The 17,321-nt window shown below is 44.3% G+C and overlaps 1 protein-coding gene across 1 annotated transcript in view; it reads left to right on the top strand.

Annotated features, from left to right (window-relative positions):
• cbl (Cbl proto-oncogene, E3 ubiquitin protein ligase) overlaps nt 1-17,321 on the top strand; it is a 52,747-nt gene that overhangs the window by 13,269 nt on the left and 22,157 nt on the right. The window contains exons 2-4 of the mRNA XM_055879467.1: nt 3,144-3,391; nt 15,961-16,107; nt 16,677-16,833. Of these exons, the coding sequence (XP_055735442.1) occupies nt 3,144-3,391; nt 15,961-16,107; nt 16,677-16,833 (552 nt within the window). The remainder of the gene's footprint in view (nt 1-3,143; nt 3,392-15,960; nt 16,108-16,676; nt 16,834-17,321) is intronic.

Here is a 17,321-nt window from a genome sequence, read left to right on the forward strand (position 1 = left end):
AAAAATCTGAGGTTTGTAGTTTTTCAACTCATTGCCTATCGAATATACAGTGTCTATGGGGTCATATTGCACTTCCTAAGGCTTCCACTAGATGTCAACAGTTTGATGCTAGCTACTGTGAAGGAGGGGGGAAGAAGAGCTGATTGAGTCAGGGGTCTGCCAGAGTGGCATGAGCTGGTCACGCGCACTCATGTGAGAGCATCCTGCGTTCCATTGCAATTCTAAAGACAAAGGAATTATCCGGTTGAAACATTATTGGAGATTTATGTTAAAAACATCCTAAAGATTGATTCTATACATCGTTTGACATGTTTCTACGAACTGTAATATAATTTTTGGAACTTTTCGTGGGAACTTTCGCCTGGACTTGCCCGTGTCTCGTGAGTTTGGATTGTGAACTGAACGCGCAAACAAAAGGAGGTATTTGGACATAAATGATGGACTTTATCGAACAAATCAAACATTTATTGTGGAACTGGGATTCCTGGGAGTGCATTCTGATGAAGATCATCAAACGCTATTTCTGACTTCTGTTGACTCCACAATATTGCGGGTGTCTGCATTGCTTGTTTTTGTCTGAGCGCCGTACTCAGATTATTGCATGGTTTGCTTTTTCCGTAAAGCTTTTTTGAAATCTGACACTGCGGTTGCATTAAGGAGAAGTATATCTATAATTCTGTGCATAATACTTGTATCTTTTATCAAAGTTTATTATGAGTATTTCTGTAAATTGATGTGGCTCTCTGAAAATTCGCCAGATGTTTTCGAGGCACAACATTACTGACCATAAAGCGCCAATGTAAACTGAGATTTTTGGATATAAGTATGAACTTTATCGAACAGAACATGCATGTATTGTGTAACATGAAGTCCATTGAGTGTCATCTGATGAAGATCATCAAAGATTAGTGATTAATTTTATCTCTATTTCTGCTTTTTGTGACTCCTCTCTTTGGCTGGAAAATGACCGTGTGTTTTTGTGACTAGGCTCTGACCTAACATAATCATATGGTGTGCTTTCGCTGTAAAGTCTTTTTGAAATCGGACACGATGGGTAGATTAACAAGAAGTTAAGCTTTAATTTGGTGTATTGCACTTGTGAATGTATGAAAGTTACATATTTCCCAAAAATATTTTTGAATTTCGCGCGCTGCCTTTTCAGAGGAATGTTGTCGAGGGGTTCTGCTAGCCTAGCCATATTAAATACATGTTTCGTTTTCATCAATCTACACACAATACCTCAATGACAAAGCGAAAATAGTTTTTTTGAAATGTTTGCATATGTCAAATTTGTATTTTTTTATTAAATAAGTATTCAGACCCCAATCGGGGGAGAAGGGTCTTGGTCAGGGAGGTGACCAAGAACCCGATGGTCACTCTCACAGAGTTCCTCTGTGGAAATGGGAGAACTTTCCAGATGGACAACTATCTCTGGGGCGATCCACCAGTCAGGCCTTTATGGTATAGTGGCCAGACGAAAGCCAATCTTCAGTAAAAGGCACATGACAGCCCGCTTGGAGTTTGCCAAAAGGCATCTAAAAAAACTCTCAAACTATGAGAAACAAGATTCTCTGGTCTGATGAAACCAATATTGAAGTCTTTGGCCTGAATGCCAAGCCTGGAGGAAGCCAGGCACTGCTTATCACCTGGACAATACCATCCCTACAGTGAAGTATGGTGGTTGCATCATCATGCTGTGGGGATATTTTTCAGAGGCAGGGACTGGGAGAATAGTCAGGATCGAGTGAAAGATGAACGGAGCAAGGTATGGAGAGATCCTTAATGAAAACCTGCTCCAGAGCGCTCAGGACCTCAGACTGGGGCGCAGGTTCCCCTTCCATACCCAAATAGACTCGAGGCTGTAATCACTTCCAAAGGCACATCAACATATAGTACTGAATAAAGGGTCTGAATACTTATGTAAATGTGATATTTCAGTTTTTTTAATACATTTGCAAACATTTCTAAAAACCGGTTTTTGCTTCGTCATTATGGGGTGTTGTGTGTAGATTTATGAAAACAATTTAATCAATTTTAGAATACGGCTGTAACGTAACAAAATGTGGAAAAAGTCAAGGGGTCTGAATACTTTCCTAATGCACTGTACAAGCCATAACATGATGATTTGTAAGAAAACACAGGGCTTCACTCGTGTGTGTGTGTGTGTGTGTGTGTGTGTGTGTGTGTGTGTGTGTGTGTGTGTGTGTGTGTGTGAGAGAGCACATGCACGTGTGTGTGTCCTCTATTACCGGACCAACAGGAAGCCGTAAGCCTGAGATGAGTGTGTTTTCATTTTCTTCACTGTGTTGAAGGCTTTAAAATAGACTCACTTAGCAAACCCTGAATGTTACGACCTGAGCACTGATCTTTCGCTCGCTCTCCCATGCTCTTTTACTAGATCTCCCACTTCTCCTCCGAGAGACTTTTCTCTCTTCCCCTTTTGAACCTAGTCCTTACTTGCCTTGATGCTCTGGCAACCCACTGCTGCACAAATGATTGTCAGATAGAGCTGGAGTATTTTACATTCACGCGAAAAGTGGTATGATCAATATAATCCACGTCACACTATCGTAATACCCACGTAATACCCATGTATTTGTCAAATGGTGTTCAGTGGTAGTTTCATTAGTGATATTGATGGTTCCTTTTCACTGACCATTTTATGTGCAGAAGTTCTGCTTGTGTATGTAGGCTAGTTTAAACACGGTACACTCTTGAAGTTAGTTCAGTTAATGTTAGGGTACTTGTCAGGGTTTTGGTCAATTCACTTCCTGAATTGAAAAGATATTCATAGGAAACCAATGTGCAACTTTCAATTCAAGAACTAGCATTTTTATTCACTTCCTGAATTGAAAAGCTATTCATAGGAAACATATGTGCAACTTTCAATTCAAGAACTAGCATTTTTATTCTCTTCCTGAATTGAAAAGCTATTCATAGGAAACCAATGTGAAACTTTCAATTCAAGAACTAGCATTTTTATTTACTTCCTGAATTGTATTAAAACAGAAAAATGGATCCCAGCTCTGGTATGCATTAGCGTGCTACTCAGTCTCTTCCTCCACGGTTGCTGGCTTCTTATTTGTCTCAGTAAGCTGATTTATCATCTCCCCTAATGTGTCCTATTCTCTCCCTCCATCCAGGTGGTGAGACTGTGCCAGAACCCCAAGCTGGCCCTGAAGAACAGCCCACCTTATATCCTGGACCTGCTGCCAGACACCTACCAGCACCTCCGCACCATCCTGTCCCGCTACGAGGGCAAGATGGAGACGCTCGGCGACAACGAGTATTTCCGCGTCTTCATGGAGAACCTGACCAAGAAGACCAAGCAGACCATCAGCCTGTTCAAGGAGGGCAAGGAGCGCATGTACGAGGAGAACTCGCAGCCCAGGTGAGAGGATTACGTTTTTTGGAGATTTGAGGTGGAAATGGAACTTGTTGTTGACGAAATATAGCTTACTTTTTCTGTAATACCTAGGTACTTTTCTCAAATCTCAAAATTGCCGTATCCTGATTTTTACGAGACACCAAGAGAATTGCCTCTGTTTTTGTACATCGAGCGAGAATCATTCGTCATCCTCCTGAAATTCTCTTGTGAGGTAGGTCTGTACCCTGACCCGTGTTGAGGGATACTCCGTTCATTCACTACCAGAATATTATCCCTTTCATGAGCCCAGAGCTAAGCCGAGCTGTGCGGTACTGGCTTTGGTTACACATCCACCATGGGTCCAGGGACCGTAATTGAAGGAACATGGTGCACAGCAAGTATCTGAGCCAGTACGGTTTGGGATGGCACAATAGTAGGATCAACATATTCAGAACCTTTTCAGACTATGTCTGAAGTGAAGTGGGGTGTTCTTTTTGTTGAACCCTTCCCAGTCATAGCATGCAGGTGTAGGGGGTTAGCTCTCATCCGTGGGTACGTTTCTTCACCGATCTTAAAATGGAGCAATTTAGACTTGTACTGAGTTAACAGCCTAAGAGAAGAGGGTGCTGTGGTTTGCACAAGGGAACGTTTGTGGTCAGGATGACGCCGCTCTACTTGCCTGTGACTCTGTCCCTGTGTTCACAGCCTTTTTTGTCGGCAGTAGCCCCCAGACCCGCAGGCTAGAAGAAGCGAAAGAAACCGCAAAATGTAGTCTAACACATTTTCTTTTCTCAATAACATCGACTACAGCAAAAGTCACTCTCTATGCAAAGGTATACATACAAAACAACTTACGGATGCACACAAACAATGACTACATCTCACACCCCCGTCCCTAGTGCCTGCATTATTGTTCGCCACTAGGCCTTAAATTGAATCAATTTAACTAGCACTTTTAAAAAAGAATACATTTTGTTTAACAATTTCTTAACGTCGTTTTAGATGAGTTAATTTTTTTGCCGCAGCCCTTGCTGTCCATGCATTTGTAGGTCAGGGGTCTGAGTAATCAAGCATCCCAGAGAAGGACTTGTATGCGAAGTCATTAGCAATGTTGAAACATTCTTGACCGCCCTTTATAAATCCCGTCAGAAATGCAGGATTTGGCCTAAATCTGTGGGGGGTGGGCTATGACAGGCTGTCATTCAACTTTGCCAACGGCACCCCTTATCATTCCTCCTCTGAGATGCCTGATAACTACGGCCCCAGGTTATACAGTTAAATAGGACGATAGGCTAAGCTTGATTTGCACATATCTATCTTATTGCTGGCCTCTCCCAGCCCAATCGGTTACACGCAGGGGGAGCATGATTATGATGGCTTGAGTCAAGTATCAATAGCATATCTTTTGTCCATGAACTGATAGACAAATTAGACCCCTGAGCTCATTCTACTCAAAACACTACCCTTTTTATTTTATAATAATAAATAAAAAAAAACTTATGAAAACTGTAGTTAATTTCCTTCTTTTAATGCGATGAATCAGAGTAGCGATGACTCTGTCTGCCTGTAGTTTTTCCACGGCTTCTGTTTTTCCGGACAATGAGTCTCCTTGTGCTGAAACTAAGGGAGAGGAGGCTCCGCTCACAAGTTCATTCCTCTTCTGTCTTCCCCCTAATTGAATTAGCGTTAAGTAATGGGCCCATTTTTTTGAACTGTCTTAACCACTCCTTTGTGAAATACAATTTCATCACTTCGTTACAGAGGGAGTGGGTTCTAGAGCCGGAGCTGGTAATAACCGATGAAGCTCTCTCACACGGACCAGAGACAAAGAGCGCTATTGTGCCTAGGGAAGGGCTCAAATGAGTAGGCTATTGCCCGGTAGTGTGGTTAGTGTGTTACCGTTAGACATTGGCTTTAGCTGAGTGACACTCCTCCCAGCTCTACTTTACCTTTTTTTACAAGGAGCACGTGTTTGCTTAAGTTGAAAAAATGTAGGCGGACACACAAATTTAGGAGCACAATGAAAAATATTTGAGTTGCTAAAGCTCCTAAATTATAATTCCATTAAATATTTAGGGGCGTATGCGACTTTAAAACGGTCGCACTGTAGAGCCCTACTTACCACTCTCTCTTTCCTTCTGGATAGGATGGAGATGGTTAAAACAATTTGATACACTGTTAGCTTCAGACTCGACTGATATTAGTTTCCTGTATCGACATAATGTTCGCTATTCCCTTTCCTCTGGTTGTTAAAGATTGAGCACCATTTAGTGAAAAATGATGGATGGTAGTTATGAATGATACGTGATGATTACAATGGCCGTTTCTCCTCAGACCATTGCAGTACAAAGAGCGATAGAGTGGGTGGATGTGGTGCTGAGATGCATATGCAGATTTCGCCACAATAGTACCCCCGCTAAATTCACTTCTATTTATTTACATTTTGGCGTCCGCCCCTCCATATTTAGGTTTGAGCAGTACAAATAGTTTTTGCTTCTCTTGTACACAGACATACAGACACACAGCCCCCATAGGCTCGCGAGTGGCGCAGTGGTCGAAGTCTAAGCATCTCAGTGCTAGAGGCATCACTACAGACCCTGGTTCGACCCCGTCCGGGTTTGGCCGGGTAGGCTGTCATTGTAAATAAGAATTTGTTCTTAACTGACTTGCCTAGTTAAATAAAGGTTCAATTAGTATACTGTATATCTTTTTTTTATTCTTAGGAGTGTGAACTGTGCATTCAGTGTTCTGACTGTATTGCTGGTTGATTACCACAACCACGGTAGACTTGCTATTTTGAGTTCCGCTTTTTGTGCGGCGGTGGTCTGACATGGGAGTCTAGCTGCAGCGCTGCTGTGTGAGGGGGCGAGGTGGTGTCTGCGAGAAGGGACCTAATGATTAACAGTGACACAGAGTCACAAACTGTGTGCGCCACCGTTTCTTCCCGGTAGCCTGCGAGCTTCCTTTTCCTGTTTCTCACAGGCCAGCTAGTTCCATTTTTCCTACCCTGCTCAAAGAGAAAGGGGGAGGGTGCACAGCTGACGCTAGCCTGTCTATAACCGCAAAGTCCAGGCTGAGTATGGAGTCAATGTGGGCAGAAAATAGGCACTTCCAACCTCCCCTATATCCAGATATTGTTCTAACCTCCCTGAGCTTTGCTGTTTGATCTGGCTTCCTTGACTAAGCCTATGACGAGCGAGCCATCCTGACTGCTGGTAGTTAATACATCCTGAGGGGAGAGGAAGGACCACAAATGGCATCCTCTTCCTTATATAGTGCACTACTTTTAACCAGGGCCTATGCGGCTTTAGTCAAAAGTATTGCACTATGTAGGGAACGGGGTGCCATTTGGGATGTAGTCCCGGGTCTGTAGTCCGAGGCGCGAGGCAAGGCTGTCATTTCAACTCCTACCGCCGTTTTCATCTCCACGGGGCAGGGTACCAGAACAACAGTCCGGCTCTCCTTTTTAGCGGGCTGGCTCTCTCATCCTTGTTTCACTCCACCGCATGCCCATGATCCTGGCCTTGTTGGATTTGAACGTGTTCAGATCAACATAAGAGGAAGGACACGCCCTCTACATTCATGCATCCCCGTTACAGCCTCCTGCTGCCTGTCGTAGCCTCCGCTGGCTACAGCTGGGGGTATTGCAGATGGTGGGACCGCAGTGACGTTGCGAGAAGGATCTGCATGGTTGGCCCTGGGCCTCCTACTTCATCTTCCTCACTACTGCCGACACCCACTGTCTCTGCCATCCTTTCTCTCTGCAGACAGGGGAAGAGCTAGCCGCTCATATCTTCTTGCACCTGGCAGTCTCAAGCCAGTCTGCACGTCCCTGAAAGTGCCTCGGTGGCTCACACAACCCCCCCCCCCCCCCCCCTGTATCCATCTCTTCCACCTTACTCTGACGTATTCAATCTCTTCTCTAAATAAGACAAAGACATGATTGCAAATGGTTTATTTTGATAGTTTTGAGAATGCGGACAAAACGGTTGTCATTACAGTATGTAGTTGCTGTCTGAAGGGGCTTCTCTGCCTCTTATCTATGCTGCCGGGATCTACGCTGTGGTATCATGCCAAGTTCAGCATTAGTACCATGACGTCACTGTATTTGCAAAGGGCACTTGTGCCAGTTGCTAAATGTGTCCCTCAAAGCTCTGGCCTAAGATAAAGTATGACTTCCTATTTTCTATAAATGTGCCTGACTAGACGGGCGGACAGCCTGCTGGTGAAACAATAGTTTCTCTCTCAGGAGCAGGCTATTGGCTTTGACTATCCCATCGTATCTGCTGGCGAAGGTCTATGTGAACGGATCAGTTCTAGCAATAGGGAAATGCACTGTTGGATAACAATATCATGCAAAGAAAGGATGTGCACATTTTTGTGGTGCATGCAGAGAATGTGGCCCACATTTGCATAATGCATAATGCAGCGTCACTCACTGTCTGCTTATCTGTGTTTTAGGCTGCTGAATTTTACATATTCTTTTCCACTTCATTCATTCATTCATTCATTCATACTTTTATATAACTGCTTTGTCTGAAATGTTAGGCTATTTCTTAATGGGTTCTGTAAGATCAGACAGACGATTTGTGGTTGGTTTCTGACTAGTGGTGTGACATGGAAAACATTTAACGTTTAAACAGCCTTTTTTTTTTTTTCCGAATAAGAAAATCGTCTTAAAATTTACATGTGAATTTACAATACAGCTGTGCTGCTTCCGGCAATGGTTTGGGTCTGAGTCCCTTTCAGATAGTTAAGCAGTGCACCTGTACCTCAATTCCACCTCGCCAAGTTTGCATATCCTTCTCATTTAACTTCTCAAAGTGTTGCCGTACAGGGAGGGCTGACCCATTTAGTCGATTGTTTGGTGGATAGGCTGTTGGTCGACCAAGATGAAATGAAAAAAAAATTGTAGAGCAGTCCAAAATATATATATATATATATATATATCTTTTATTGCGCATGAGACACCCGTCTCATTCACTCCTGTCTCGGTGGACTAATCCATTGCGGACGCCACGTGTATGGCACACCAGTATCACCAGTAGTACATTTACCATTAATTCCCATCATTTCTCATCTACAATGCTTGTTTGGTTACGGCCATTTCTGTTAATGCATGACATATATTTTGATTAGTCTTTTACAGTTTTCATTGTCTGAGTGGACATGTTTGCAGACCGCACAACCTAGGCTACACTAGTTTTGGTTCATTTCACTCCATTTAGGAGTTGTTAATTTATTCATTGACATTTTTATATATATATATATATTCTTTTAGGGGGTAGATTGTAGCTTCCATCAATGTAATTGTCTGTATCACTTCCAATCCCCCATATATTTTTTTTGCAAATATATATATACATATATATATATATATATATATATACATACATACATACATACATACATACATACATACATACATACATACATACATACATACATACATACATACATACATACATACATACATACATACATACATGCGTGCATATACATACACAAATACACACTTATATATTTTCCTTTACTTTCTAACTCTACCACCCGAACAACAACGCTTCTGCTTCCAGCTTATACATACTATATAAATAGTTGTCATTGTCGTTTGTTTCAAGCGATCCTGTCAATGTTGAATAAAGACGCGCTCCAGATTATACATAGAAGTATGCCTGCCTGGCCTGTGTGCAAATGTAGGCCTCTAAATGTGCCCATTTGGGGATCTGATAGTATTTCTCATTTACTTAACTCACCACCAGTGTGGAACTTCTCAAAGTAATTTTTTTACTTCACGTCAAACAGCAAGTGAACAAAGTCTTTTTACAGCCATTAAGAATAGTCCCTCAATGTAGTCTATTTTAAACATCTTTCCAGCTCTCTTTCCGTAACCACTCAGCGTGGGGGGGTTGCAAATGTGCTCGAGCTTCAGTAGCTAGGTTAGACCCAAGTTAATAGTTGATACAATGTTTCATGTTCGTTGCAGACAGGCCATGCCTAGCCAATGTGATTTCTAGAATATTTATTTTTATCCGGATATTTTCTATCTGCAGGCTGCAATGTTTTTATTTGTTGGCTTTATATATGCTATTTTTTTACATAGTTAGCAATGGCTATATAAGTATTTTTTTTATAATTTTGATTAACCACATGATCATTTATTTTGAGATTCGAAGACTTTATTATACTGAAAAAAATATATAAATGCAATATGTAAGGTGTTGGTCCCATGTTTTATCAGCTGAAATAAAAGATCCCAGAAATGTTCCAAATGCACAAAAACTTATTTCTCTCAAATATTGACAACAAATTTGTTTACATCCCTGTCAGTGAGCATTTCTCCTTTGCCAAAATAATCTATTCGCCTGACAGGTGTGGCATGTTAAGAATTTGTTTAAACAGCATTATCATTACACAGGTGCACCTTGTGCTGGGGACAATAAAAGGCTACTCTAAAATGTGCAGTTTTGTCATACAACACAATGCCACAGATGGCCCAAGTTTTGAGTGAGCGTGCAATTGACATGCTGACTGCAGGAATGTCCACCACAGCTTTTGCCAAAGAATTTAATGTTAATTTCTCACCTGCGGGATTGTCTGAGGGGGTGCTAAGGTCTATTTCTGTCTGCAATAAAGCCCTTTTGTGGGGGAAAACTCATTCTGATTGGCTGCGCCCTTACCATGTGAAATCCATAGATTAGGGCCTAATTTATTTATTTCAGTTGACTGATTTCCTTATGAACTCAGTAAAATCTTTGACATTTTTGCATATTACAATTTAGATATTTTTTTCAGTATATAAATTAAATAAAACTTTAAATTAAAAATGTGCATATAAAAATCATAACTGGTATGCAGATCGGTAGAAATGGTAAGATAAGTTGGCACTCCAAGTGGAAAAGGTTGCTGACCCCTGGAGTAGCCTGAGTTTTCCGTGCATCGCCAAGATGGAACAAGGAAGTCTTGAGGTTTTGCTCACCTGAGGTAGAGTATCTCATGATAAGCTGTAGACCACACTATATTTACCTAGAGATTTCATCTATATTTTTCGTAGCTGTCTATTTACCAACACAAACCAATGCTGGCACTAAGACCGCACTCAACGAGCTGTATAAGGCCATATGCAAACAAGAAAATGCTCATCCAGAGTTGGCACTCCTAGTGGCCAGGGACTTTAATGCAGAGAAACTTAAATCAGGTTTACCTAATTTCTACCAGCATGTGCAACAAGAGGGGGAAAAAAACTCTAGACCACCTTTACTCCACACACATAGACGGGTACAAAGCTCTCGCTCGCCCTCCATTTGGCAAATCTGACCATAACTCTATCTTCCTGATTCCTGCTTACAAGCAAAAACTACCAGTGACTTGCTCAATACCAAAATGGTCAGACGACGCAGATGCTAAGCTACAGGACTGTTTTGCTAGCAGAGACTGGAATATGTTCCGGGATTCTTCCGATGGCATTGAGGAGTATACCACATCAGTCACTGACTTCATCAATAAGTGCATCGATGACGTCGCCCCCACAGTGACCATACGTACATCCGCATCCAAAAGCCATGCATTACAGGCAACATCCGCACTGAGCTAAAGGGTAGAGATGCTGCTTTCAAGGAGCGGGACTCTAACCCGGACGCTTATAAGAAATCCTGCTATGACTTCCGACGAACCATCAAACAGGCAAAGCATCCATACAGGACTACGATTGAATCCTACTACACCGGCTCCGACGCTCATCAGATGTGGCAGGGCATTCAAACTATTACGGACAACAAAGCGAAGCACAGCTGCGAGCTGCCCGGTGACACGAGCCTACCAGACAGCTAAATTACTTCTATGCGCGCATCGAGGCAAGCAACACTGAAGCGTGCATGAGAGCACCAGCTGGTACGGACGACTGTGTGATCACGCTCTCCGTAGCTGATGTGATTTAAGACCTTTAAACAGGTCAACATTCACAAGGCCGCAGGGCTAGACGGATTACCGGGATCTGTACCCCGTGCTTGCGTTGGTCAACTGGCAAGTGTCTTCACTGACATTTTCAACCTGTCCCTGACTGAGTCTGTAATACCAACATGTTTCAAGCAGACCACCATCGTCCCTGTGCCCAAGAACACGAAGGCAACCTGCCTAAATGACTACCGACCCGTAGCGTTCACGTCTGTAGCTATGAAGTGCTTTGAAAGGCTGGTCATGGCTCACATCAACACCATTATACCATAAACCCAAGACCCACTCCAATTTGCATACCACCCCAACAGATCCACAAGTTATGCAGTCTCTGTTGCACTCCACACTACCCTTTCCCACCTGGACAAAAGGAACACCTACGTGAGAATGCTATTCATTGACTACAGCTCAGCGTTCAACACCATAGTGCTCTCAATGCTCATCACTAAGCTAAGGACCCTGGGACTAAACACCTCTTTCTGCAACTGGATCCTGGACTTCCTGATGGGTCGCCCTCAGGTGGTAAGGGTAGGTAACACATCTGCCACGCTGGACCTCAACACGGGGACCCCTCGGGTGCGTGCTCAGCCCCCTCCTGTACTCCCTGTTCACCCATGACTGCATGGCCAAGCACCACTCCAACAACATCATTAACTTTGCCGACGACACAATGATGAGACAGCCTATAGGGAGGAGGTCAGAGACCTGGCAGTGTGGTGCCAGGATAACAACCTCTCCCTCAACGTGAACAAGACAAAGGAGATAATCGTGGACTACAGGAAAAGGAGGGCCAAGCATGCTCCCATTCTCATCGACAGGGCTGTAGTGGAGCAGGTTGAGAGCTTCAAGTTCCTTGGTGTCCACATCACCAACAAACTATCATGGTCCAAACACACCAAGACAGTTGTGAAGAGGGCACAACAAAGCCCCTCAGGAGATTTGAAAAGTTTTGGCATGGGTCCTCAGAGCCTCAAAGTTCCACAGCTGCACCATCGAGAGCATCCTGGTTGGTTGCATCACTGCAACCTGGTTTTCTTCTGGTTTTCTTGATCTCTGGCACCCTCGAGTCATTTGTGTCTTAATTATTTAAACACAGTGTGCTTAAAGCATCAGACAAGCTCAGTAGCCTACATATAGTTTTATTAAAACACATAGGGTGTCTAAATAGGGAAAAATACACGTTTAAAAATGTATACCAATCCATTGAAACAGACGAATCTAGGTCGACCACTATTTTATTTTTAGTCTGGGTCAGCCTTACGTACAGGACTTCGCTTCTGTCGCTTTCCCTTCTCTGCCAATTTTCCAACTGTTAACAACGATGACGTTGATTCCTCGACTTCTTGCCCAGTGTCGACTCATTTCTGAGTGTCAAGATTAGATTCTGCTAGGAATCGATTCCTAAGATTCAGTGTTTTTGGAACGGAGGAAACTGTTTAGTTGCCGTACTTCCAAGAACATTTGCAGCTTTCATAGCAAGCTAGCGAGGGATGGAGAGAGACGGGAGGGGCACAGTATAGGAAGGTCGGCCACCAGGCAGACCGAGTCAGAACTGTGTACTAGGCCTACCCATCGGCGATCAAAAGCTGTATCTCACAATTTCTTGGCTTAGTGTCTTGCGGCTAGGATATTCTACACGCAACAGACCGAAGACTGAACACATACTCGCATCAGTAGATAAGAGAAAGACACACACACACACAGACGCACACACACACACGCACGCACACAGGCACGCACACAGGCACGTACACATATATGCACGCGTACACAAACGCACACGGAGGCAACACTGCATCATGTTTATTTATGGCGTTCTGCTGTCAGTTTCAAAATAATACAGATAATCTAGTCCTCACACTAGATTACGAGCAACATTAGGCTATTAACAGTTTCCTATTTGGCCTGGCGACACAGCAAATAGGCTATGCAAGTGTGGTAAAGGCTATTTAGACAGGAAATGGTAAGATTAGGCATTGGTTGATATCTCACACTGTTAGCACGTAATAGCACTGAGTGAACATTTTTCAGGGGTGAGGCAGTGACTTGTGTCTTTCCGAGTCTTGATCAGGGTGGATGCGTCCGTCTGCTGTCACTGCTGTTTCCTATCAGAGATCTGGTGCGAAGCCACTTCCGGAGAGTTCAATGTTACAATGTGAAGACTGTGATGAAAGGGGAACTCAGTTTTTCCATCTTGTAGCAGCGATGTTTCTTTTTTTTTTTTTTTTTTAAGTGTCAATATGAGTATTGTGGCGTGCTTTTGTTGCTGCTGCACGCTGGGTGTTGAGGATCCTAGTTCACAGACTGATGGTACATTGTATTGCGTTGAAAGAAGGCCTACCACCAGGCTTGCACAATGTCAATCCCCCCCCCCTCCCCGAATGTCATGTAGGCCTAATGTGTGCAGCCACTGTCATTTAGTCCCCCAGACCGTCCGTCCGTCCGTCCAGTAATTGGCTTCAAGTGGTCCGCGGCTTTAACTTTCTCGCTTTCTATCTCAGAAAACCGTAAACGGGAAGGGAGCAGCCAGCTGCAGGTCAAAGGTCAGCACCGTATCCAGGGAGAGCTTGGCCCATCCCCGCGGTAACGGCGAGGATCTATGCTTCATTGTCGAGGTAGCGCTGGATTGAGGGGGCATATGTATCTGCGGGTTAACTAGCGCATGCAGAATAAGAACAGGACTGCATCCCAAGTGGCACCATTTTGCCTATATAGTGCACTACTTTTGGCGAAAGTAGTGCACTATATGGGGAATAGTATTCCATTTTGAACGCAGAGAAATGCCATGCCGGGGTTAGCAAAACACCCAGCAGCCCACTCACTGAGGTTGCATTTACTTAGAAACACACTCTCTTTCTCTCCCTCTCTCCGGCTAATGATGTCCTTGGGTTTTTCAGCGGAAAAGGAATGGACATAAATAATAAATGGATGTATTTGTGAGTTGGTGTAGTTTTTCGAAAATTCTAACTTTAACTTTTGTTGGGTGCTGCTGTTTGTATCTGTTTTGGTTTTGAGTTAAAGCAGATGACACATACAGACGCGTATAGGACTAGCCTATATATTTTAATTTGATTTAACTAGACAAGTCCGTTAAGAACAAATTCTTATTTACAATGACGGCCTACCCCGGCCAAACCCGGACGACGCTGGGCCAATTGTGCGCCGCCCTATGGGGCTCCCATTCACGGCCGGATGTGATGCAGCCTGGATTCGAACCAGGGACTGCAGTGACGGCCCTTGCACTGAGATGCAGTGTCTTAGACCGGGAGCCCGTATGCACTTGTGAGGATCCGAGAGGATTCTAAACAATGTTTTTAATAGCACCACCTTGCCCTCTGTTAGGAGTGTGTGGACTAAGCAGTGTCAACTTCACTGTCCACTAGGCTGGTCTCTGTATCAATCAACATACCTGAGATGCATTTAAGGGTTAGGGCCCCCTTGCCTCTCCTTGTAGCATTGGTGCCATGCCCAGTCGCACAGAGAAATACATAGCAAGAGTCCTACCCTAGTCAGAGATGTGAGGAAAGGAATCACACGCACACTGTAAACTCATAAACTACAATATCACTCTCAGATTAACAGTAACTCATTGTTTTCTAGAAAGTTTCACTTAATGGTGACTACACACACATACACTAGTCTCTCACACACACACAGTGACTGAGCACAGGTGTGCTTCACCGAGGGCACTGCCACCTACAGAGCAATGCCCACACTAGCCTCGTCAAGAAGGCAGGAAGTTCATGGCAAAAAAATAGCTAAATGAGGTGGACACCCTGTGTAAATCTCACACACACACCCACACACACACACACACACACACACACACACACACACACACACACACACACACACACACACACACACACACACACACACACACACACACACACACACACACACACACACACACACACACACACACACACAATTTGTAGGGTGTCTGTATCCTCACTCTGTTCTTAAGTCTGTCCTCCTCTCTCTCCCCTCCCTTCCCCTCTGCTGGCATTGTGGAGTGAGAGGAGAGGGAGAATCTGGTTGGAAGCAGCTGCGACGACGCTGCCGCCACACTCGCGCTCTCTTGTGCATGTCAATTGTCCCGGCTCCAAGAGCCTCGCCTCGCACAATCCCTCACTGTGCTATCCCGTAAATCACGCGCTCCCTCCCCACTTTCTCCCCCCTGCCAACACTGCGCTCGCCCTCCTGCCCCACCTCGCTGCTCATGTGCCCAGGGGCGGCTGGAATCAGATAAATGTACCAGGCATGTCGTGGCCTCACCTCCCTCCAACCACCCCTCCCTTCTGCCCGTCAAACCCCAGCTTGCACATCCAGGGCCCAGGCTAGCATGTGTAGCGTGATGGGGGTCTGGTCCCTCCTGGTGCTCTCTCTCTCTCAGCTTCCACCATGAAGCTCAGCCCCTGGCCTTTATCTATGTTGTGGCGTGGAAATTACAAAGACATGTTAACATGACATGTTAGCTATCGGTGGCTAAAGTTAGCTGATATGTGTAGTGGCTGTTTTAAAGAAAACAAACCCATGGGTTAGTTTTCTCCTGGCCCATAAGAGTACTTTCAGGGTGAGGAACCATCTAACATGAAGTTGTACAATACTCTCTCTCTCTCTCTGTTCCTCTTCTGTAGACGGAACTTGACCAAGTTGTCGCTGATCTTCAGTCACATGCTGGCCGAGCTCAAAGCCATCTTCCCCAACGGCCTGTTCCAGGGGGATAACTTCCGAATCACCAAGGCTGACGCCGCCGAGTTCTGGAGAAGATCGTTTGGGGACAAGTGAGTCCACCTCTGCTCTCTGCAAAAAAAAAAGTAGACATTTGCTGCAAGCTAGCTAGTCACGGTGGAGGTATTTACATCTAAGTGGTAAGACTGGATATATTTATGCACCACATGATGGAAACAGGAAGAAGGAAATGGCTTTGACCTTTTCAAGCTATGTGAGGTAGCCTAGATAAGCAGATAGAAAGTAGTTACTTGAGTAGATTTTGTTTTGTTTACTATCCTTGTTTTATTAGTCACATTTTTTGTCAGTTGTCGTAAACACCCAGAAAAAGGAACTGGTCAAATTAAGCCCACGTGATTTCATATGGCGTGACGAAAATGGGTCCATAAAAAAGAACAGAATCGGCCGTGGCTTGATGTCATTGCTGACCCCTGACCTAAACTCTATTATTGCACTGTAGCAAATAACATTGTGTGGAACGTCCATGTGAAGGGTCAAATCAGAAGTGGGATCGGACATTGTAAGTGCAATAACGGGGAAGGTTTAATACACTGCATCGATGTTGCTTGTTCGGCTCAATGGGTATAGTATCGTAAACATGTTGTCCTGATGTGTTCTCAAGGACTATAGTGCCTTGGAAGGTGTTCCGGCAGGCACTGCACGAGTTCCACCCCATCAGCTCGGGCCTGGAAGCCATGGCCCTCAAGTCCACCATCGACCTCGCCTGCAACGACTACATCTCCGTCTTCGAGTTTGACATCTTCACCAGGCTCTTCCAGGTCGGGCCTACACTCGCATGCGCACACACACATGGACGCACACAATCACACACTTCCCCCTTTGTACTACTTCCCACTGCGACAATGTACACACTTTCTCTTGAGAGATAAGTTGAGAAAAAGGGTCTAATAATGCTCATTACCATAGCAACACTTTCTAACTACCCATGGGTTTTCCAAAGCAAGACTATTGTGGCCGTGTGTGTTTCGCTGCTATGTGTTATTGGGTGGCAGTTGTCTGCATCCCTGGCTGCCTGCTGAGAGAGAGACAGGGAGCCAGTGTTTTGAGTTGAGTGGCTGCTTCACGTGTGTCCAGGCTGAATAGAGGCCTCTTGCTGCCCCTTGTTGTTGGCATAATGCAGGCTCCAACTCTTAAAGAACCCACTTTACAGCAGTGGTTCTCAACTGGCTTTGCTTCGGGACCCATATTGAACCAGGCTGTCTAAGTCGCGATCTAATATTCGCATCGTGATTTTATTTATTTTTTG

Source organism: Salvelinus fontinalis, chromosome 24 (assembly GCF_029448725.1).
Source record: "Salvelinus fontinalis isolate EN_2023a chromosome 24, ASM2944872v1, whole genome shotgun sequence".
Lineage (NCBI taxonomy): Eukaryota > Metazoa > Chordata > Actinopteri > Salmoniformes > Salmonidae > Salvelinus > Salvelinus fontinalis.